Consider the following 24553-nt stretch of genomic DNA (forward strand, 5'->3'; position numbering starts at 1 on the left):
ATTCCTTTGATCAAGTTTCTCGGCATGCAAAACTTGTCGTTCCGTGGTACAAATGAAAAGTTGTACAGTGCTAGCAATGGAAATTTTTTGTGAGGTTTGTAGAATATCTGGCCCTTTTTGATCCTATGATGAATGAACATTTGCGCAGAGTTAAAGATCGGCACAGTTGGCCTAGCAGTTAGTGCAAAGCCTTTACAGTGCCAGCAATAGAAACTGGGGTTTGAAGTAAGGAGTTTATACGTTCTTCCCGTGTCTACATGGGTTTTCCCCGGGGCTCTGGTTTCCTCCCACTGTTAAAAATGTATGGGGGGGTGTATAGATTAATTAGGTGTAAATTGGGCAGGGGCTGAAATGGCCTGTTAATATGGTGTATATCTAAATCAATAAACAATGGTTCACTACCTAGGAAAACATATCCAAAATGAACGTATGCAGCTTCTAGCAGGTCCTATAAAGCAGCAAATTTTAACATGTACAAACTCAAGCCAAATACTATTCAATTATTCTGGACAACACACCTGATGCTAGCAATGGTGGACGAACAACCACCCGGGCCCCTAGGCTGAACTTTGGTAAGGCCCCCAGGGTCTGCATCATGAGGGGAGGTGGCATTCGTGGGCCATGCCCACCTGCAGCACTAGCGTCACTGAAGCCACTAGACATTTTATGATGTTTTCGATTCCCATCTCCATCAGGCGTGCAGCGTTGCTGGAGTGGGCCCGTTGTTTTTGGATTTTGGTGAATAGGTGGAAGCCAATTGATAGGAGTGTTGAAAGCTACAAATTGTTGCAATTTTAATATTGGGGCTGGGTTCCCTTTGGCATTGTTAAAGTATTGTACCTCTTAATTCTATTGTTGTTTGACGGGCCCCCTTACCTTCCGGGGCCCCAAGGCTTCAGTCTACTCAGCCTAATGATTAATCCACCTCAGGATGCCAGTCATACTGAGAAAAGGACAGCGATTGTACGCTTTGTTTATGTAACCAACCCATCAGATAATGAGACTTCAGAGCCGGAAGTTATCATAGGAGAACTTTTCTTGGGATTTGTTCGACTAAAGGAGACTTAAAGGTGTGTGAAGTAAAAGGCTTAGATGTGGTGTTGCCCTTGGCAGAGGGCTGCATTCTACTGAGTGCCCATTGGTTCAAAATGATTTGTGGGCCAAAATATTTTCTTTTTGAGTAAGATAATCAAAGATTAATGTGTGACTTATTCTTGCCATTTAAAATAAATCGAAGAGTTTCAAGTTTTGTGCTTTTCATCTAATTTTCCACAAAACATCTGGTTTTTGAGAATAGAAGTTGGCAATTTATTTTTTGAAAGGTGGGGGGGGGGGGGGGAGGAGTTGCAAGTCGTTGATCTTGCCTAGCGAGCAAAATAGTCTGGCACTTCCAAGCATTTGGTGTGGACAACTGAAAGAGTTTGCGATTTAAGCATTGCTAGCCCAGACTAAACGGCGACTTGGGGGGGGGGGGGGGGGGGGGGGGGACGGACACCACGACACACATAGAGAGCGTCCCAAAGACAGCCCCTTTATGGAAACGAAGGTGCCCGATAGTTTCCGAAAAACCACCGAGGTGGAAGGTTTAGGAATCCACACGGGTTCTTAGAAGAGCCAGGTCACTACAATTACATTCAAAACTAAGTTTCAAGCAACCCCCACCTCCCCCCCCCACCTCACTTCGCTGGAAACCCAAGCAGCCTGCAATTACAGGAGCGCAGGGTATTTTTTTTCGTGCACTTTTGAAACCCCTGGTGAATAGAGGAAAGATTTGGACCAGTGCCAGAGCAGTGAGGGAGGCTGTTGTTTTCAGAAAATGTTGGCGACTGGAACCCCCTTGAAAACTGATCTTGCTTTTGTGGGCTCCCCCACCCCAGCAATGGATTAGCCACAAACCCCACCAGACATACGGGACCCACATGGATCTCGTTAGATCGCCTCTCTTATTTGCATTCTGCAAAGCACCTTCCGAGCATTGCAGGAGGAGCGAGGGGGGGGGGGGGGGGGAGTTTGCGCAGGTTGGTGGTGAGCGTTCAGAAGAGAGCACTGTCCGGAGAAGTCGCTCCGCACCGCAGGACCCGGGACGGTGGCGGAATGGGGTGGATGCGTGCAGTCTTGGTCCTGGCGGTGCTGGCAGAAGGCTGGGGCTGTCAGCTTCCCCACGACTGGAGACCCCAGAGCGAGTCGTGCCGAGCTGAACTGGCCGAGATCATCGTCTATGCCAAGGTGTTGGCTGTCTACAAGGATGCATACAGCGTGCATAACTACCTTCCGTGGCAATATGACACCGACCTCTTCTACTCGGCTGAAGTGGAGTTGCTCTGTGACCAGGCGTGGGGCAGTATGTTGGAGATCCCTGCTGGCGCCAGGTTTAACCTCACTGGACTAGGCTACTTCCCCTGCCACTCTTACACGGTCATGGAAAACAACACCTACTACTTCTTTATCAGGTCAGGCAATCTGCGCGGTAAAGGACGGGGACAGAGGATGGGAGGGAAGGGTTGCCTTTCATTGCCAGTCACTGCCGAGACGCAATTCTCCGCAAATGGATTCATATCCACCCTATTCGCCGCGCTGGGGAAGCTCAGCTTTAGGTAGCAAATATAAAGATGCAGAAGCAATATTTCTTGGTACAAGCAAGTTGCGGTTCCCACAAATGTTGGGCATCTTTCGAACGAACTGAGCGTCCTCTCGTCCGGCGACTTGAGGGAGGTTGATTGAACGTTTGTCCCCGCGATTTGCACGACCTCACGGTGTCCGTTCGTGAATTCCCAACCGTTCGGGAAATCATTTAGATCCAGTCCAGAAACAACAGTTCAACTTGGAAGCGAGAAGTGACCAATCATTTCCTCGTGGAACCATTGAAACTTATTAACAAGTTGAAAATCACTGGCTTAAACACACACATACACAACGATGGAGAAACTCAGCAGGTCCAACAGTATCCTTTATACAGCAAAGGTTAAAAAAAATACTGACCCGACTGTGACAGAGTATATAGATCTGTTTTTTGGAGATAATTTGGGAAAGGTTAGTTAGAGTAGGTCGCATGCAAACACTTTAAAACAGATCTTATTTAAAATACTGGAGCTCTGCTCCATGCTAGACCTGTCGGGGCCAACCCACTTTTGTTTAAGTAATCATTTGTCATGGTGATTATCTAGTGCTGCTGGGTTTTGGGGACCTTCTGGGCTCGTAACACGAGGCTTCGGGCTTGAGCCCTTCATCGAGGTCTTGCAAAAAGGCCAGCAGGTGTCAGAACAAAAAGAGTAGAGGGGGGGGGGGGCCTCAGAGGCATGAGGTGATAGGTGGAGGTTAGACCTTGAGAACAGCAGGGGTCACAGATGGGGAGCAGCGAGAGAGAATCCCACAGAATTCTCTTCAGAGAGCAAAAGAGAACTTCCTCAGGGCAGGCATCTCTCGGAGAGATTTCACAGAGTTGAGCAGCAGTCAGAAGTAAAACACTGTCGCTGGTCGTGAAGTTTGAGAGCAGCGTCACTGGGTATTTGCAGTTTTGGGTAAACTGCAATGCAGTGGTTTTCAAATTATCCCCCTAAGCTCACATTCCACCTTAACTATTCCCTGTGCCATTGGTGCTCTGTGATTAGTAAGGGATTGCTTAAGGTGAGATTTAGGTGGAAAGAAAAAGTTTGAAAACCACTGTTTTAACCATCCCTCATTGACTCATTATGTGCAGGTTTCATAACTCCAAAGGAAATGGGCCAATGACAATTTTTCTCAAGCAAAATATTTCAGTAAATTGGGTCATGTACATCAAATTGGGTCTAGAGCAGTGATTCTCAACCTTCCCTTCCTACCCACATCCCACCTTAAGCAACCCTCACTAATCACAGAGGACCGATGGAATAGGGATTAATTAAAGTGGGATGTGAGTTTAGGGGGCAGTTTGAAAACCACTGCTGTAATGGAAGAATTTGCTGTGGTACTCTCGACGTATCACTTAAGAGGTTTCTGCCCTCCATGATAGGTGGAAATGCTAAGTTATATCCCACGTTATTTTTCAATTCAGTGCTTGAATTATTGTTTGATAAATGATTGAGATGGCACTTGGGGTGGTTCAGGGATAGAGATGGAGAGGGGTAGATTTAAATCCTGTCGCTTGGAGGAGAGGGAAAATTCTGTTCACCCTCTTCCACCATAAAATGCTTCTCCCATTCTAGTGGGGTTGATGTGTCTATGGATACCAATCAGAAATGGGGGTAAGAGATGTAGAGTTCTGTCTATCAGATGCAGGTATAAACTTCCCGATGGCAGATTGGATTGTTTTCCATCAATCTGATGAACTTTTTTTTGCCCAGAGACAAGTGTTTTCTCCATCTAATTGAGATGTTCCACTTTCTCTGGTATGCAAACTTCTGCCTCTGTTCAGACACTAGTCCAGACAACTGAAATTCATATTCTGCCTGATTCACTACCCTTACTCTTGCATATATTTCAATACGATATCAATAGCCCCCTTTCCACTGGCACCTTGTCCCAGGAATTAACAGGGAATTAACTGGGACAGGGTCCAGTGGAAAAAGTAAACAGTCAGCACATCTGTGGCAAATGATGTCATTTTGCGCAGGGATTGACGGCCTCGACCTTACTCATATCCCCAGTGTCAGATGATGCCGATGTGCTGATTAACCCAGTGAAGGTAGAGAACTGCGATCCCCGGGGGATGAGTTGTAGTCAGTGTAATATCAGTCAGTGTCCCAGTTAAGGGTGGGAGAAAGGGCTTCATATCCTGGGACGCAGCACAGCCATTTACCATATCTTTTGGTGTACAAGTCAATTTGAGAAACACAAAAAAACTCTCAAAAAATGGGGGTCAACTTATATGCCTGATTATACTTTTGAGATCTCAAAATCCAATCTGCGCTGATCTAGCGGATAAGACGACCCTTGAAAAACCAAACAAAAGCCCAACTGTGACAGATTTTCATGGAAATTTTTATTGAAAACAACACATTTAGAACCCTTCAAAATCACTCTCACTTTCATCGACTGAAGCAAAGATGACAGCAAGTATATCCATACTGTTTAAACAGTCATCATATGGGTCCCAGTCTGTATCTGATGAGATGGTTTCAGCTTCATCGTCAGTGCCCTACAATAAATCCTCTTCTATGCCATCAATTGCACAAGAGACACCGCACTTTTAAACTATTTTATCACAGTCTCTAACTTTGTCCCAAATCTTGAGCACGAAGTTACATAGCACATCAAGTGATGCAGCATGCATTGCCCCACCTTTTGTAAAGGACTTTTCTGCACTTGACATCTATGTAGTCCATTCCTCGCACACATGGTCTTTGAATGGGTTGATCAAGCAGACATCAAACCACCTAGGATAACTGCCATGCAACTATTATAGAGTGCTAATCTATTTTTAGTATTCTCAGTTAAGTGGTTACGAAACATATCCCAGACCAGCAAACTCCTTGTGTAAACTGCCTGTTCTACACATTGTCTATCCATAATTTTACAACATTTTCATCCATCTATCTTTTTTCATGAAAATGTACAAAATTACCTGCAGGGAATTTCATTTTTGGTTTAATTTTGCATTTGAAGATTACCATGGGTCTTTGTCCTGTCGGCCATGCACAATAACACTATGGTAAACCTGGTCCTTTCGTGGCCTGTAATTCTAGTTTACACAGTTTTAACACCTTTCCATGCTTATCATGTCAAAATTCATGGGGGGGTTTGTCCATGTTTCTGATATTTGCCAAGGCAAACTGGTGTTTCTGCCGGTTCCGTATAATAAACATGAAAACTTACAACTTGATGATCAAGAACCTTTGGTAGTTCCTGTGCTATTTTTGTTTTTTTGGCGTAATACCATATTTTTCCTGTTCATGAAATGATTGCATCAGCCTTTTGTAAGCTCAAAATCATCACTGAGGTCTGGGTGTGACTTGGCCCACTGCAGTGCAAATGCTCTTATTTTATTTTGGGAGACTATGCAGCAATCTTGCCTCTGTTCACGTACCCATACTACAACAAGATTTTTCAACTCTGGCCAACAAGTGATTCCTTTTCTCAAAGATCACTGCCTTTTTGGTATTTTTCTTAAAGTTTCCTCTTTCTTCCTCCAATCTCTTACCAACTTCTCATGTACATCAAATTGTCTTGCAGTAGTGCAGTTGTTGTTTTTCTTGGCCCTTTCTATCACTTTCGACTTAAAGCTCATTTCATATTTTCTTCGCATGCTGCATTGTGTCGATGGATCCTCTATGATAGTAATCATCTCCAGCCAGCCCCCAGCAGATCAATCTGTGATATCTATGGGGGGGAGGGGGTCGACGTATACCCCAGTCAATGGCCCATCTCAGGCATTGTGAACTTTGGGGGTCAACATATGCAGGCAGCCAGAAAATGGGGGTTTGACTTGTACGCCAGATATACCATAAAACCCTCAAAATGAGGCTATAAAAAGGCACTGACTTATACACCGGTAGACTAATGCCAAAGTATATGGTAACCGGGACGCCAGTGGAAAAAGGGTTACTGTGAGTTTATTGTTGTCCAGTATACATAAGTGCAATGTACCAAAATTCTTACTTATTGCAGCTAAACAGATGTGTAAGAAACATCAACTACAATAGTAAAAATTAACTTAGTACAATATGCCAAAAAAGAGATAACCAATATCAAAGGGTAGATAAATAAATACACTCTATTCACAGCTGCAGTTAGTGCAAGAAACAATGAGGTAATGCAGACAGACCTTTTGGTGGTCCCAAAGTGGTTTATAGTTAGGATTAGGGTAAGAAATGGTTACTGTTGTAGTTGGTGTTTTTTTACATATCTGTTTACAATCTCTTATGGGGGAGAGTGAAGAGTCTGATAACTATCTGGTTTCTGATCAAACACAGTCCATTTCTGTCTATTTGCAAACACATGTGGCTATGTGATCAAAGTGTTGCATTCTGGAGTTGTTTCAATCCAATGTAGATGTTTCTGCCCGGACGTCTGTTCATTTAATTGAAATATTCCCTTTTGTCATACGTTGAGGTTTTTATTCGAGGCAAATATTTGCATAGACCTAGGTTTCCATCCAGATGAAATTTGATATTCTGTTTGGTGCTTCCAGGATGTGAGATAATCCTGTCCAGATTCAGGTGCCCACCCATAGAAATGCCCCATTCGATCTGATACAGTTGTATCTGCATATCCATCCATCTGATCAAAATGCTTTATCTGATGCAGGTGTTGATTCAAGATCCCTGTTTCTAACTATTTTAACTTCTGCTGCTCTCTCTAACTCAGTGCAGATGTTCCCATCCAATGCTTATTTCTGTTTGATGAAGATGTTTCACAATGAGGTGGACATTTTTATTGTTAATTGGATCTGATGATGAGGTTCCAGTCTGTGCTAAGAAATTCCTTTGATTCAGGAGGAAACACCTCCCCTGGAGGTGTTTGTGCCCATGTTAATGTCCGTCTACTGAAGATGGGACAAGGATGCAGATGTTTTCTCTCATCGAATGGAGATATTCCTACCCATCTTAAACTTGTGAGGATGTATTGAAGTAAAATGAAGCAAAAACTTAACACCTTGCATGCTGGAAATCTTGAATAAAAACAGGGATAAAAAGGAATTATTTGAAAGTCAGGACGAATCTGTGGAGAAGGAAACAAAGTTGTCATTTCACATCAAGGATCTTTCAACAGAGTTTATATTGAAATGACTTTGAGGATGATGGAACTCGATTGACAGTGGAATTAGGATTAGATTTCAACGAAAGCAATGTTCCAAAATGGAATGATTGCGAAAAGAGCAAATGGAGATATTAGCAGTATTTACTTGAAAAATAATGACATGAGATGGTAAAACTCAACTAGAATGTTCTTGTTGTGGAAGAGCACAGAAAACAAGTAGGAAACATGATTTGAGGTGCTTTTCTTTTGTTTAGTTTTGAATCATAGGAAGAATGGAATGGAAATTTCAAAATAACCTTGCAGATGGTCACTAAATTAAATTAATTTGTAAATCTTTTAACTGAAAAGTTTTGATTTAGCCCACTTATACAGACAAGTTGACATGTGAGAATGAGTAGGTTCTAATGAGATGGCTTTTGTGTGGGAGTTCCCCAAACTTTGACTCAATGACAATGAAATAAATTTGATGTGAGTATTCTCTGAAGTTAGGGTAGTTTTGCATTTCATTTTGAGGAGCCAAATAGAGGTGACGTTATTCTCATGTACCTTCTGCAAACGCTTCTGGCTGGTAGATTTTACCGGTTTGGTGGGAGGAGTCGAGGCACGTGGCAAGTTGGAGGACTGCTTCTTGCAGGTGGTGCTGAAGTGAATGTTTGGAGCAGTGGGTGAGAGCCAATTGAGTCAGACATTTTGTTCTGAGTAACATTGACCACGGGCATCGGTGTTGAGATAACTTTTGTGATCAGGATGTTAAGCATGATCCGTAGAGAACTTGTGTTTGTATCTGTGGAATTCACGTGACTGGTCCTGTAAATCATGACCTTCAAGATATTGGTGGGAGAGGAGCATAATTCATCTCTGGTAATTGCCTAAACTGCATTATTATGTGAGGAACTGGAAGTGAAGCAGAACTATTGAAACCGCTTTCCTTTTGCATCATACAAAGGTGGGGGAAGTTAATTGACAAAATAAATGAAGACAATTGGTTCAAGGAGATTTCCTGAGACACTATAATACCAAGATTCTGCGATTTGCTAATATAGGCCAAATTAACTTTTCATTTAATTCCCCATCTTCCATTTCATAGGAATTATTCTTGCAGATTACAGAGCTGGTATTGCTTTTGTAACCATTATCATCCAGAACACTGCAACTCACATCTACAACTACATCAACCTCACAAAGTCAGTTAATTGCGTCAAAACACTGAGGACTCAAAAATTGTTTAGAAGTCTACAGAGTAATCAGTTTGCTCATTAAAAGTTGAAGTAACAAGATGAAATAATTAATATATCACTGTAATTCAGCATCAGGCATAATTACAGTATCAAACTGATAACAGCTTTGGGATAATAGCCAGTAAAGTTAGTTGATGTCATGTTGATAGACATTCACTACACCAGAACATTCTTTATTGACAATATTTAAACAACACAATTCCTTGCATTTTGAAAAGGTAATTGTCAAGGTAAACATGCAGCATTTCCAATATAGCAATGTTGCAGGCAGTCATGATTATATTACGTTTGAGACAATTTAGTATTATTATTTTTAAAAAATATTCTATTTAACAATTTTTAAAACCACAATAGTAAGTACATTTCATTCAAAAATTACACATGTGGTATGCAGAAATTTCCCCCTCCTCCACCCCAACCCCCCCAAAAAGAGAAAAAGTCAAGAGCAAAGAAAAGAGAAAGGCTGGAGAATGTCAAGGAGATAAACTATATACCATAAAGTTTTTAATAATAATAATGCTGGGGGTTACCAAAAGGTGGGGTCTTCAGAGAGTCTCTTAAACATTTACACCCACATTTTGTAAATATGAGCACCATATTTTCTAAAATATCTGATATTTATTTTCTAAATTATAAGTAATCTTCTCAAGTGGAATACAGCTATGAAGTTCTTTATGCCATTTCTCCATCCCTAAGTCTGTGTCAGATTTCCAAGTAATAGCTATACACTTCCTGGAAACTGCTGAAGAAATTCATACAAATTTGATGCATAGTTAATTTCAATTTAGGTCTAAGAGTCCTAATGTTACCCAACAAAAATAACATCGGATCCTGCGGGAACTTATTCATTCCAAAAAATGTCCAACTTCCAACCAAAAATGTTTAGCTTTCAGACATTTCCAAGTAGAATGCAGAAATTATCCAACTTCTTGACCACATCTAAAACATAAATTTGATAATATTGGGTTCAATTAAAAACATTTTTTTTGAGGAGTGAAGTATAATTGGTGCAAAAAATTACATTGAACCAATCAATATCTAACATTAACAACCTTTGTCATATTATCTGTACATAGTTGCATCCAATCTTTTGCATCTATTTGTCTATTAAAATCTGCTTCCCATCGTAATCTCGATTTATGTACCCCTATTTTAGGAGTTTTCCTTTGAAGTAAATTATACATTACAGAGATAAATTTATTCACATTACCATTACGAATCAATACTTCCAAATCACTCTGGATAGGTATCTTATCAGTCAAAAAAAACTTAACTTGTTAATAATAGAAAAAAGTATTATTTGGCATCATAAATTTATTCTTCATTCGTTCAAATGTTATAAATCTTCCAGCTTCAAATCAATCCTCTATTCTCTCAATAACCATCCACATCCAAGTCCTCAAAAATTAATTATCCATAAAAAATTGAATAAGTCTATTTTGACATAAAGGCATTTTTTTCCTGAAATTAAACCTTTTGCACCAATTTCATAATCAATTTATTCCATAATTCAATCAAATGTTTCAAAACAAGTCTATCTCTACTTCCTACCAACAATTTTGAATTCCACTTGTAAATAAAATCCTGTATATTAATTTTTCCTATTTTACTGAGTTCTATATTAACCCAAACAGGAATTTAATTTTTACCAAACCATGCATTAATAAATCTCAATTGAGCTGCCTTATAATAGTTCTTAAAATGGGAAAGTTGTAAACCTCCCAATATAAACTGCCAAGTCAATTTTTCCAAGGAAACCCTTCACCATTTTCCCTTTCCATAAAAACTTTCTAACACTCGTGTTCAGGTCCTTAAAGAATTTTTGTGGAATTGAGATGAGGATCGACTGAAAAAAGATATTGAACTTTAGGGGAAATATTCATCTTAATACAATTTACTCTACCTAATAAAGTTATAGGTAGGGTATTCCACGTTAAAATCTTCCTTAATTTTATGAAGTAATGGCAAATAGTTCAATTTATATAAATTATTTAAATCATTATTGACCCTAATACCTAAATTTTTAATTCCAGTATCTGGGCACCTACATTGAGCCACCTTTTTACATTGAGTATAGCCACCCTTAACGGTGGGCAAGATTTTATTTTTGACCCAATTAATCTTATACCCAGATATTTCACCATATTTTTCCAATCTTGTATGTAATTGCTGCAACAAATTTGCAGGGTCTGTCAAATAAACCAAAATATCATCAACAAACAAATTTATATTCTTCATGATTAACCTTTATACCCTTAATCTTAAAATCTTGTCTTACTAACTCTCTGCTAAAGGCTCTATGGCCAAAATAAACAAAGCTGGTAATACAGGACATCCCTGTCTACTCGATCTAGTTAATTTGTGCCAATACTTTTCCTGCAGGTTGATCTGATGAAACTCGTTGAATGCCCATGTTCTGTATATCCATTTGTTGATCCTGTTTAATACTTGGAAGAGAATTTGCAAACACCAAAGCTTCCATCTCATTTACAAAGAACCGTGCCTGATTTTCCCCCAGAGACACTTTAAGTGTAGCTTGATGTCGAAACGAGAACTTGTATCCTTCTTTCCACAAATCTAATTTAGCAGGGTTAAACTTTTTTTCACAACTGTCATACTTAAATCCACATTTTAAAAAAATACTCTCCTTTGAGGCATTATTAATGGACCCTGACATTTTTGGGCATTCTGGTCAGCCACTCGCAGGATCGTCTCTTTATCCTGATAACATAAGCATTTAATCAGAACAGAGTGTGGGGCTTGACCCAGTAATGGCTTCTTTCTCTTGGCCCTATATGCCCTCTTCAATTCAATTCCATTCGGAAAATTCTCAGAACCCAAAACTTCTGGGATCCATTTCTGAACAATTGTACAGGATTAGAGCCTTCAAAAACCTTCAACCAACCCAAAAATCTTTGCGTTATCTCCACGGCTGTGATTTTCCAGTATATCAATTTTTTTTTTGCAAAAGCTCTTTCCTCTGCAAGTCCCATGCTGTAACAGAATCTTCTATTTTATTAACTGCATCTTTGACTTGTTCCACTTCATCATGATATTCTTGCATATTTTCTGAACTTGAACTTTAATTTTGTCAACCACTTTAGTATATTTTTTCATTTCCTTCTCAATCTTTCTCATTTCCCCTTTAACATATTCAAATTGTGTATTAACATCACGTCTTACAGATACAAATTGCACATCAATCTTCTTGCTCTTTAACTGCAATTGATCCATTAATATAGAAGTTTGCCCTACCTTGACTCAGCCCAGCCTCAGGAATCTTAGCCTGCATGGCTTCAATACCTTGTACTAGTTGGGCTTCTACACCTCCGTGTTCTACGTTTTCCTCTTCTTCCTCTTCCTCCTCCTCTGTCTTGGTCTTCTTCTGCTTCTAAATCACTTCCATGATCTCCAGACACTGCCTCTTACTCCACAGAAAGCTGAACCTGCAGGGCAACGATGCTGACAGCAGCTTCAGCCTATTCAGCTGTTCCCACAGGGAAACTGCCTGTTCAGTTCCACGCACCTGCAGACTTTCGCGCCTGCGCGATTGTTCTGAAAGGAGCTGCAAATCGATGGTTCTCTTCTGGGCTCCAGTGCCATCTTCTCCCGCTCCCGGGGGTGGGGTGGGGGGGGGGGTGTGGGGTGGTGCTGGTGTCACCTGCAAGCGATCCACTGTAGCTTGGGTCAATTGAGGAGGAGGAGGAGCTTGAGCCCGAGTCTCCAACATCAAGGTAGGCCCAACTTCTTCCAATTCTCTAATTTCTTTTCCAACTGTTTTCTTCCCCTTCCTTGAAGCCAGAATGAAAACTTTCCAGGTAAGTTCCTAAAGCTTTATTAATCTTTTAAAGTTTCAAACATTTTTTTCAAAGTTAGTTATTAATTAGTTCTCCCAGGAGAGGCATATCCTCACATCTCCCACACACACCATCAGACCATGCCCCCAGTATCACTAGTTTTTGAATGAAGTAATTTTTCCATCAGCTGAAATGCACATTTTCTGATTTCTCTTTAACCAATGTTATTTCCCAGACCCAAGGCTGCCATGAACTCAAACTGCAACAGAAAAACCACATAACAAGACGAAATTATCATTTTATCCTAAAAAAAAATCAGCCATTAAAAAATAAATAGGCAAATAAATAAGAATATATATCGTGGCAGCGCACATGTTTGTAGATGGTGGCTAGTTTTTACAAGCAGATTCTACGAATTGGGCGCTTCTGTCAGCACGACGCAAGTTCCGGAACGTGAGGGGCGGAACCAGGCACAGCCTTAGAGGCTGTAGCGCAGAATTCAGTGTAAAACCATTGTGTTACTCAAGCTCTCAGCCTGTTGTTGCAGTCTTTTCATTGTACTCAGGCACAACCCATTATATATATATATATATATATATATATTATATATATATATATATATATATATATATATATGGAGGACCTCAGTTTTCTTCAGGCTGACTTCCAGGCCAAACATGGCAGAGGTCGACAGCATCGAGTCCACGCTGCTGAAGATCCAGCTGCGCTGGATGGGTCACGTCTCCAGAATGGAGGACCATCGCCTTCCCAAGATCGTATTATATGGCGAGCTCTCCACTGGCCACCGTGACAGAGGTGCACCAAAGAAAAGGTACAAGGACTGCCTAAAGAAATCTCTTGGTGCCTGCCACATTGACCACCGCCAGTGGGCTGATAACGCCTCAAACCGTGCATCTTGGCGCCTCACAGTTTGGCGGGCAGCAGCCTCCTTTGAAGAAGACCGCAGAGCCCACCTCACTGACAAAAGGCAAAGGAGGAAAAACCCAACACCCAACCCCAACCAACCAATTTTCCCTTGCAACCGCTGCAATCGTGTCTGCCTGTCCCGCATCGGACTGGTCAGCCACAAACGAGCCTGCAGCTGACGTGGACTTTTTACCCCCTCCATAAATCTTCGTCCGCGAAGCCAAGCCAAAGAAATATATATATATATATATATATATAATATATATATATATATATATTATATATATATATATAAAAAAAAATATATATATATATATATATATATATATAAATTAAACCTCTCAATGGATTTGGTCAAATTTTGCTTTGTTTGGTAATATGCCATTAGTCATGCAATCAGACCACTTAATAAAGAAGGTTAATGTCTTAAATCTAGACCACCCAGTGAACTGTACTATAACAATACCATAAATCACACAGCCAATGTGCCTGATAACACATGGCACACGTTAATCAACTCAGTAATCATGCCTCGCTTTTAAAAATCCTTCCATGAATTAAGGGCACTGGTCATTCGGACCCTGGGCTACTTTAATGCTGATGGAGGATCTCGAAGGCCAGACCAAACAGGCCTGCAGATTTCCCCTCCCCCTTCCCCCCCACCTCCGTCAGGTAGGATTTTATAACATTCTGCCTGTTTCACAATTTTTATTCCAGAAAGGAAATGCACCATCCACTTAGCATGGGATTTGCTTTCTTAATTCGGGAGATATTGTCCTGTTTTGTTAAATCATGGTCCATATTCAGCATCAGATAAGAAACACAATATGACTCATTGTAAACACATCTGGTGGCATTTGTCTGATTCCTTGCACAGGAATTTAGCCATGGGCGTACCTCAACTCCATGTTGGATTCATTACTTATTGTGACATAGAAGGAGGCCGTTTAACCCATATTTTCCGTCTCAACCTGCCTCATAGCACTTCTGCTGTTTATTCCCTCTTCCATGCCCTAGAGCTCCCCCCGAATTCTTTTTGCCATTCTGTGGTTATTTTTACCACAGCTAATTAATCTACCACTAATCTTACAGGATGCGGTAGGGGGAAAAACCATGTATGGACATGATTTGGGGAATTTGTGCATATTTCCTTTGCTATTTGCCATGGTCCAACACAGCAATGTCGCACCTAAGTTACCAATCAGAACATGTGCAGGATAAAGCAACCAAAATATGTATTTACCATTCAATTGAATTATGGTGCACAAGAACCGTGCGCTCGGTTATAGAAGCGTTGGGAAGGGTGCAGTAAAGATTCATGGGAATGCTACTGGGATTGGCAGTGTTGAAATATAATGAGAGGATGGATATGCTGGGACTTTCCTCCCTGGAGTGTGTGAGGCTGAGGGGTGACCTTGTGGGAGAGAGGAAAATTATGAGGAGAATAGATTTGATAAATAGTCGTGGTCTTTTTCCAAGGGTAAGGGAGACTCAAACTTGAATGCACAGATTTAAGGTGAGAGGGGAAGGATTTAAAGGGATGTGAGGGGGCACCTTTATCACACAGAGAGTGGATAAGTAAAGTGAGCTTCCAGAGGAGGTGGCAGAGACAGGTACAATCATTCATTCAGGAGCCATTCGGCGTGGGTGATCCTGTCTCTTCATCCGTCATGATCTCTCACCCTCCTAATTATAGTTGTTGCCTCCCCTATTCTCCTTCGGTGAAAGCTCCATCTTTGAGCTGAGACTGTAGTTGATGTTGAGTTCATGATTACACAAGGGAAAAATACTGAAGTAGTTTCCTGTTGCCTTCTTCGGCTGCAGTGTCTGTACTGGATGGGTCACCCTGCCCACTGACCAGCAGGTTCATCTGCCTAGCGTTTTTAGTTTTACAACCATAAATTCCAATTTGTAGAATCTGTTTGTAAAAATCATCCACCATCTGCAACCTATGTCTTCATGTGACCCTGATGGGAGGAAAGACAGGTACTATACCTTGCTCAAGAATGACCCTGTAGGCTATTGGATGGAAGGAGCGCCTTCCACCTCCTTTTGCTGAATAATCGCGCAGCACCAACACCGGCTGAGATTGTTGCCGTCTCTTTATTCCACATTCCCCATTCCCATTCCTGTAAGCTATTGGATGGAAGGAGTGCCTTCCACTTCCTTTTGCTTACATTTAAGGTTACCATGATGCACCATCAATAACTCCATAAGACTGGATGTTATGTAAAACCGACAGGCTTTTATTGGCAATACTGTAGAATTGAGTCACGTCCATGCTGGTTGACTATCCTAAACTGGGGAGGGAGCTGTGGAGCAGTCACTTTTATTCTGGTGTCTATGGGAGGAGTCACAGGTACATTCAGCCAATGGGTGTGCCCAGACACTTAAATATATAATCAGTGGTTTACCATATTCACCATTTGTTTTTAAAGCGTTCAATGGGGTGAAGTGCATCCAATGTTATCATAAATTAAGTCTTTCGGGTGGTCTGATCTACTGCTGTGACCGTTGTAGTGCTGGCTGTAGCTGAGTTGCGTCAATGGAGTTTTGGACAGTCTGGGGAGCCTGTATGCAGTCGTCGATGATGGCTGTGTGTATGCGTGGCAATGAGTCTGGCATGTCATTGTTGGGGCTGGGTTAAGGGTGCTCTGGTGCATCATGGGTGATGATAGGTGAGGGGAGGTGTGGGGTGATTGGTCGTGGTCTCTGGAACCCCTGAAGTCGCCAGGTCCCTGACAGAGACTGTGTCCCCATGCCTATTAGGGTATGCCACATAGACGTATTGGGGGTTGGCGTGGAGGAGGTGGACCCTTTCGACCAGTGGGTCGGACTTGTGGCTCCTTGCATGCTTCCAGAGTAGCACCGGCCCTGTGGAAGTCAGTCAGACTGGCAGTGTGGTCCCTATTGCAGACTTCCAAGGGAAGGGAAACATTCTTTCATGTGGAGTGGCATTGGTGGCTGTACATAGGAGTGCTCTGATGGAGTGGAGTGCCTCAGGGAGATCCTCTTGCCAGCGGGAGACTGGAAGACCTCTAGCCTGCAGGGCTAGGAGGATGGCATTCCAGTTGTAGGCATTCTCCATTTCCACCTGCCTGTTCCCTCAGGGGTTGTAATTGGTGGTTTGCTCTGGCCAGCAAGTACTGGCAAAGCTAATCTCTTATAAAGGAGGGCCCCTGGTCGATATGGATATAGCAGGGGAACCCAAACATGGTGAAGAGGGTGTGTAGGGCCTTGATGACTGTAGCAGCTGTCATGTCCAGGCAGGGGATGGCGAACGGTAAATGTGAGAGGAGGGGAGGGACCCTTTGAAATCAATGCTCAGGGGTTCAAAGGGGTAGGTGACCTTTGTCTGATCGATAGAAGTGCGGTTTGCCCTCCACACAGTCCTGGCAGTTTCAGGTCATAGTCCTGATCTCCTTGATTGAGGGGTTTGATAAAGTGGAAAAACCTGGTGACTCCAGGGTGGCAGAGGTCGTTGTGGAGGGTTTGCAGTCAGTCTATTTGTGCGCTGGCATATGTTCCGTGGAATAAGGGGGGGGGGGGTCATTGGGTTTCCCAGGCCGGTACAAGATATCATAATTGTAGGTGGAAAGTTTGATTCTCCATCTCAATATCTTGTCATTTTTGATTTTACCTCGCTGCTGGTTGTTGAACATGAAAGCCACTGCCCGTTGATCAGTCAGCAAGGTCAATCATTTGCCGGCTAGATAGTATCTCCAGTGCCATACTGCCTCAACAATGGCCTGGGCCTCTTTCTCGACAGGGAGTGTTGTATTTTGGGGCCCTGGAGGATGCGGGAACAGAAGGCGACAGGTCTGATATATGACATATGACCATATGACAATTACAGCACAGAAACAGGCCAGTTTGGCCCTTCTAGTCCATGCCGAACACCTTCTCCCACCTAGTTCCATTGACCCACACCCAGCCCAGAACCTTCCACTCCCCCTTTCGTCCATATACCTATCCAACTTTTACTTAAATATTAAAATCAAGCCCACATCTACCACTTCGGCCGGAAGCTCATTTCACACTCACCCCACCCTCTGAGTGAAGAAATTCCCCCTCATGTTTCCCCTAAACTTTTCCCCCTTCAATCTCTGTCCATGTCCTCCATGTTTGAATCTCCCCCACTCTCAGTGGAAAAAACCTGTCCACATTGACTCTATCTGTCCCCCACATAATTTTAAATACCTGTACTATCAATAATCACAAAAGGCTGATATTGTGAAACTCTCGAGCCTTTATTAACTAAAGACAAGAATTACCAACAACCTCATCGACTGATCAAAGCAAAGAGAAAGAGAAACATACAAGGAGTTATGGGTAGGATCAGTCTTGGGAGGCATGTTCAGCTGATAGCAACCAATCATGGCTCAACAATGTTTTACCACTGCGTCTGCCCACCTGGTTAAGCCAGAACGAAGTTGGATGCATTGCTGACCACCTAGAATGGGATGGATTCATTCACAGCATGCATTGCTGCCATGGCAATGTCTGAAAGCTGCATGGGCCTCTGGTGGCAGGGGAAAGGAGATAGATTTAACAAGGGGCGAGCCTTGTCCCACTGGCCATAGTAGGGAAAGGAGACCAGGTACCTTTTCAGGCCTTTGAGGCTGTGGGGAAGGGGGAGTTCCAAAAGTGGACGCACGCGATCAGGGTCGGGGTCAATGACTCCGTTCTCCACGATGCAGCCAAGGCGAGTTGTGCAAAACATTTAGCTCCATTGTATGTGAGGTTAAGGAGTTTGGCGGTCTGGAGAAAATTTTTTAAGTTGGCGTCATGATCCTGCAGATCATGGCCATAAATGGTGACGTTGTCCAGGTACAGGAATATGACCTGCAGCTCATAATGGTCTACCATTTGGTCTATCTTCTGCTGGAAGACCAAGACCTCATGGGTGATGACAAAAGGAACCCTCAGGAAGTTGTAGAGGTGGCCATGTGCCCCGATACCAGTATATTTGTGGTCATCCAGGTGGATAGGGAACTGTTGGTATGCTGACTTTAGGTTGATGGTAAAGAAAACCAATATTGCGCGATTTGGTTTACCATATCAGATATGTGGGGATAGGATATGCGTCCAACTGCATCCTGTTTTTCTCCCCATTCTCACCACCACCACTTGGGATCACCAAGGGGTAGTGCTGACTTCAATGAGTAGCTGCTCTTTGAGTAGCTGCTGCACCACTGACCTAATAAAGGCCCCATCCCTGGCACTCTAGGATCTATTTTTGGTGGCAATGGGTTTACTGTCAGGGATGAGGTTAGTGAACAGCAGTGGAGGGGTGATCTTAAGAGTTGAGAATCCACGGATCATGTACCATGGGCCATCTTTGGTTTGCTGTATGGGAACAGTAGGGGAAGAAGCCGTGGGCAGGGGGTTTGCTGGTGGAGCGCAGTGGGCGATTTAATCGTACTCCGTCATCATGCTTTTAAGATGGCATTGGAAGTCCAGTCCCAGCAGCACAGCAGCGCATAGCTGTGATATCATCGGGAGTTGAAAGTATTTGTAGTCAGTTTCCAGCATGGTCAGGGTTGCTACGCAGTAGCCGAAGGCATCAGCCATATGGGACTTCGAGGTCAAAGAGACTGTGACTCACTGGCTTATTCATGAGAGAGTAGCACTGCACCATGTCTGGGTGAATGAAGCTCTCTGTGTTCCCATTATCAAACAGACAGCTTGTCACTTGGCCATTTATCTGGATGTCCATCATTGATCTGGCGAGCTGGTGAGGACTACCTTGATCTAGCGGGATGGAGGCCAGTGTCAGGTCGCTGCCTGTCACTGTGATGGAGAGTTTGTGTGTTCGGTCACAAGATGGTGGCATCCAAGATGGCCCTTCATATGGCTCGCATGCCAATCACCAAAAGATGGCCGTGTCCAAGAGGGCGGATCCCACGGTCTGCACGCGGCGCTGCTGGGTTGCGGTGACTTGGACTTGCATTCTTTCACATAGTGCCCTTTCTTCCTGCAGCTGGAGCAGACTACATCTTTCACTGGGCAGTGTTTCCTCAGGTGCTTGTTCAGGCTGCAGAAGTGGAACTTCAGGTACTCGCAGTGTACAGCGGCTGTGGTCGGCTCGCTGGCAGGATGTGGCATTAGTGGTGTTAGGTGCTCATGGAGAACAGCGGCCATGGTCAAATCATTGGTGGTGCATGGCAGTGGCGGTGCGCCCCAAGATGGCGGTGCCCGGGGCCACCACGAGGCAGCCGTGTTGTTGCCCGAATAGGTTTCCATATTCTAGAGGGCCACCCCCGTGTGAGCTACCAATTTGAGTGCCCTCCACAAATTGAACTCCCTTTGCTCCAACCGTCTCTGATGGATGTAGTTGGACCTAAAATCACAGGTCCGTCCGAGAGTTCATAGGGCCCGGAAGTACTCAACGCTTTATTCCCTGGGTTGCTGTTTTTTGGGTAGCCAGGAGATGTCTCACGTAGGCCTTGTTTACCTTCTTCAGATAGTGGCCTTTTAGAATGTCCATCACCTCTGGGTACGATGCGGCATCCCTGATCATTGAATATAGCAGGGCCTGACCTGGGAGGGTAATACCTGCTGCTTGTTGTTCTCTGCAGGAAGGCTTCAAAACAACGCAGCCAGAGTTTGAAGTTGGTGGAGGCTTCAGGTGATCGAGGGTTGATTTCCAACTTCTCTGGCTTCAGGATCTGCTCCATTGTCAAAATGTATTGCAAATAAAATTGACGCACCATCGATAACTCCGAAAGACTGGAAGTTATGTGAAACTGACAGCCTTTTATTCTCAATAGAATGGAGTCACATCCATGCCAGTTGACTGCCCTGAACTGGGGAGGGAGCCATGGAGCAGTCACCTTTATTTAGGGGCCTGTCTGTACAGTCGGCCAATGGATGTGCTCAGACAGCTAAACATACAGAGAGTAGTTTACCACAATCCCTTTGCCTGAATTTCATTTGAGGTTTTAATTTTAAAAAATACTAACTTACACATTTAAACAGAGAATGAGTAATCTTCTCCAATCCCTGACGTAGGAACTTATGTGATGCTTTTACAATATTCTCTCAATATTCTAAAACATACCCCACGGAACAGAAGAAGTAAAAGCAGGGTTCAGTCATTCAGCTGCCTGCTCATGGTCTGCTATTCAGTATGATCCCTTACCTCATTCCACTTTCCTATGAGGTCCATAATCTCCTGATTCCCTTAACCACCAAACATGTACAGTATTAATCTACATCTTGAGCATTCTCAATGTCCTCTTGAGTAGAGAATTACAAAGATTCACTGTCCCCTGGGTGAAAATGTTTCTTCTCATCTCACTCCTGAATGCTAAGTCCCTTATTTTGAATCTAGAACCACTACTTCATCAAACCCCGCAAGTGCATTGTGTGCTTTATATGTTCCATTCTCACAGAAAATTATCTTACTTTCGAAGACTAATCTTCACTGTTTTGATTATAGCAAGTGGCAAACATAATCTTTGTAGGAATAGGTGGAAAAAGATTGAAGAAAAGATGCTGGCCAGAATGCTCATATCTTTTCTGAATTGTTCCATGATATCCCCTACAAGCACCAAACTAGCAGATGGATCATCTGACAAGCAGTGAGTGGACTGTGCTCTTTAACCGGAGTGAAGAGCAAACTTGGCTTTTCCAGATCAGTGCGTAAGCAAGCATGCCCCAGATCTCCTGGCAACTCTTTATCAGCCTTTTTCAAACTCCAATTCCTGTAGGAATTCCTCTTACATTTAAATGGAAAGGAACAAAGATCAGTGTTAGCTTATTTATACTTTGGGAATTAGTTGAGTTTAATTAAATGTTTTAGTTGTTAGTTCTAAAAGTGAACTTCTCCAGAAGTAAATCTAATTTTATTAAAATTGCACTGTCAATAGCCAGGAAATGTATCGCGGTAACATGGAAATCTGATTCCCTACTTCACATTGATCGTTGGAACACGGACGTGCAAAGTTGTTTTCCCCTTAAGAAGATGACTTATAGTCTTAGAAATAGATAAAGAATGTTCATTAAAATTTGGCCACCTTATTTCGATTACTGAAATACCCAGATTATAGAATTTCTTTTGATATTTTTCAATTAGTAAACACCTTATTAAAAATGTTATACTTTTAAAATGATGCGACTCTGAGATGTCGAACTTTGCTCCTGTTGCTTTATTTTTTTGATTTTCTTTCTTTTTCTCTCCCTCTATTCCCTGCCGCCTGTTCCCTTTACTTTCCAATCTGGGGAGGGGGTGCTGGGAGAAAAGGGACTCTCCTTTTTATTTTTTTCTGGACCTTATGAATGTTTATTTATGATTTTATATTCATTGTGTTATTGTAACTTGTGGTGTAGAAAAAAGGTCACACTTGACTGGAGGGAGAACTAATGCTTTTATTAGTTTACAACACAGGTAGGGTTCATGAATAGGCTTCAGAGGGGTTCTGGGTTTAGGCGGGAAACCAGGTTTATATACAGGCCCCAGGGGGAGGAGCCGGGAGGCAGGACCAGTCGTCAGTACAGGACACTTCTAGTGAATCCCAATTCACTATATTCACCCCTCCCTTCAGAATTAAGGGTCTGTGGATGAAGAGAACAAGGATCTGAAGCTGGTAATAGACACAGAAGAGAAATATTTACAATACTATTTATAAATTCAGGCGATCCAGGGGTCTGGAGAACGCCTTAGCACCGGGGGGCCTTGGGCACCTTGAGCCTCCTGGTCCACCTTGGAGGAGGGTACTGGACTGGGTCTCCGGCTCGACGATAGAGGGGGGTTCACTCTCCTCCTGAACCAGGTCCCCTGAGACCATGAATGGGGGTGGGGTGAAAAAGCTCAGTAGCTCGTGGGGCACCTGAGGCAACGGATCCACTGTTCCGGCGGGTGCCACGTCCCTGATGGAAACGGTGTCCTCCCTGCCATCTGGGTACTCCACATAGGCGTATGTGGGATTGGCATGAAGCAGTTTCCCCCTCTCCACCAGGGAGTCGGTCTTGTTTCTCCTCACATGCTTCTTGAGAAGGATCGAACCTGGACTTGTGAGCCAGGCTGGGAGTGTAGTCCCTGATGCTGAACTTCTGTCAAATGAACATGAGCTCGTGAGGAGTAGCATTGGTCACGGTGCAGTGTAGTGACTGAATTGAGTGGACCTGGTCGTTCTCAAGACTGGCCTGTTTCAGTGATTTGGCACCTTGACATGGCTAGTGAGGTCTTTCCTTCCCGACTCAAGCAGTCGCTGCCTCACGTACCGCAAGTGAAACCCTGTGACTAGGGTGCCCTGGATCTGTTCATCTTACTGGACGCAGCCCGAAGTGGCCTCATGCCTGCACTTCTTAACCAGCATCCACAGATCCAGCAGGTATGCCATTGGTGGCATAGTGCGAGCCAATGCCTCGCTAGGACCTCGTTCGGGGCCTTCATGTAGCAGGCCTTCAGTGCCTCAATAGCAGCCTCATATGTCGGGCAGTCTGAGACGACTGCGTACCCCTTCTTCCCTACCCTTGAGATGAGTGCCAACCTCCAGAGCTCGTCCCTGGTCGCGTTCAGGTAGGCCTGGAAGCAGTCTAGCCAATATGCAAACTCTTCAGCCATGTCGGGGGACTAGGGGCTCTATTAACAGCATACTGGGTTTGAGCAACGCCTCCATCCTTGTTTGTTAAGCTAATAAAATTGTGGCGTAAATAAAAGCTCACACTCGACTGGAGGAAGAACTAATGCTTTTATTAGCTTACAACATAGGCAGGGTTCACGAATTGGCTTCAGAGGGGTTCTGGGTTTAGGTGGGCCCCAGGGGGAGGAGCTGAGAGGCAGGACCAGGCATCAGTACAGCACCCTTCTAGTGAATCCCAGTTCACTGCATTACTATATTAACTGAGTCCTATATTCTGTATTTTCTTAAAACATAAATAAAATATTCAAAAAAAATGTAATTGTTTTGTTTAATATTCTGATGGTATAATTTTGTGTTTTTAATAGTTTAGTTTTCAGTAATTCGAATTATTTCATAAAAAGTAGTTATAAATTTTGACATAAAGCTCATCATTGAGTCAAAGTTTTCCCAGACCTAGGATTGCTCTGGAGTTCCATATTGGAAATAACATAGGCAGAACTTCAGTCAAAATGCCCTTACTGTCTGATCCATGGGCAACTTGCTTCTGGCAGAAAACACAAGGCTAGTCTGTTCAGTCTGTGTGTCAGTATCTTGGGGAGCCAATAGATGAGGTGTACTGAGATGAAAGCAAAATAGCCATGAGGTATGACCATGAGGATCTGGATAAGTAGGGTTATATAACCAAAGCAAAATGAATAAAAGAGGGTCAAATATGGAGCTGCTTAAGTTCAAGTTTATTGTCACGTGTACCAAGATGCAGTGATAGATGTTTTATGAACAGATCAGTTGACCATCTCCTACTTAGAACAACTAATACAGTACAAAAAAGTAGAGTTATGGAGAGAAAGAAGTTGTTATGGACCAAAGGCAGCATAATTTGACTATTTTAGATCAATTCAGGAGTCTGTTGATGGCAGGAAATAAATTGTCTTTGATTCTGGAAAAAAATATTCCTAGTGTTTTGTAAATGGCTCTACCCTCCATCCTCACTACATTCTACAGAGGATGTATTAAGATCATCCCGTGAAACTCCATCACCATCTGGTTTGGAAGCTGTACCACCTCAGACCACAAGATCCTGCAGAGGATAGTGAGGTCAGCAGAAAAGATCACTGGGGGCTCTCTTCCTACCATGAAGGACATCTACAACACTCGATGCAGGCAAAAGGCAATAAACATTGTGAAGGACTCCACACACCCCTCATGTAAACTGTTCTCCCTTCTGCCATCTGGTAGGAGGTACTGTAACACTCAGGCCCTAATGACCAGATTGGGTAACAGTTTTTTCCCCTCAAGCCATCAGGCTCCTGAATTCCCAGAACATTTA

General features: G+C 43.0%; 1 protein-coding gene across 1 annotated transcript in view; it reads left to right on the forward strand.

Annotated features, from left to right (window-relative positions):
* The first annotated feature begins 2094 nt into the window (after positions 1–2094).
* LOC138762621 (coiled-coil domain-containing protein 3-like) overlaps positions 2095–24553 on the forward strand; it is a 35744-nt gene continuing 13285 nt past the window's right edge. Inside the window, exon 1 of the mRNA XM_069936252.1 lies at positions 2095–2450. Within this exon, the coding sequence (XP_069792353.1) occupies positions 2095–2450 (356 nt within the window). The remainder of the gene's footprint in view (positions 2451–24553) is intronic.

The sequence above is a fragment of the Narcine bancroftii genome, chromosome 5 (genome assembly GCF_036971445.1).
Source record: "Narcine bancroftii isolate sNarBan1 chromosome 5, sNarBan1.hap1, whole genome shotgun sequence".
Lineage (NCBI taxonomy): Eukaryota > Metazoa > Chordata > Chondrichthyes > Torpediniformes > Narcinidae > Narcine > Narcine bancroftii.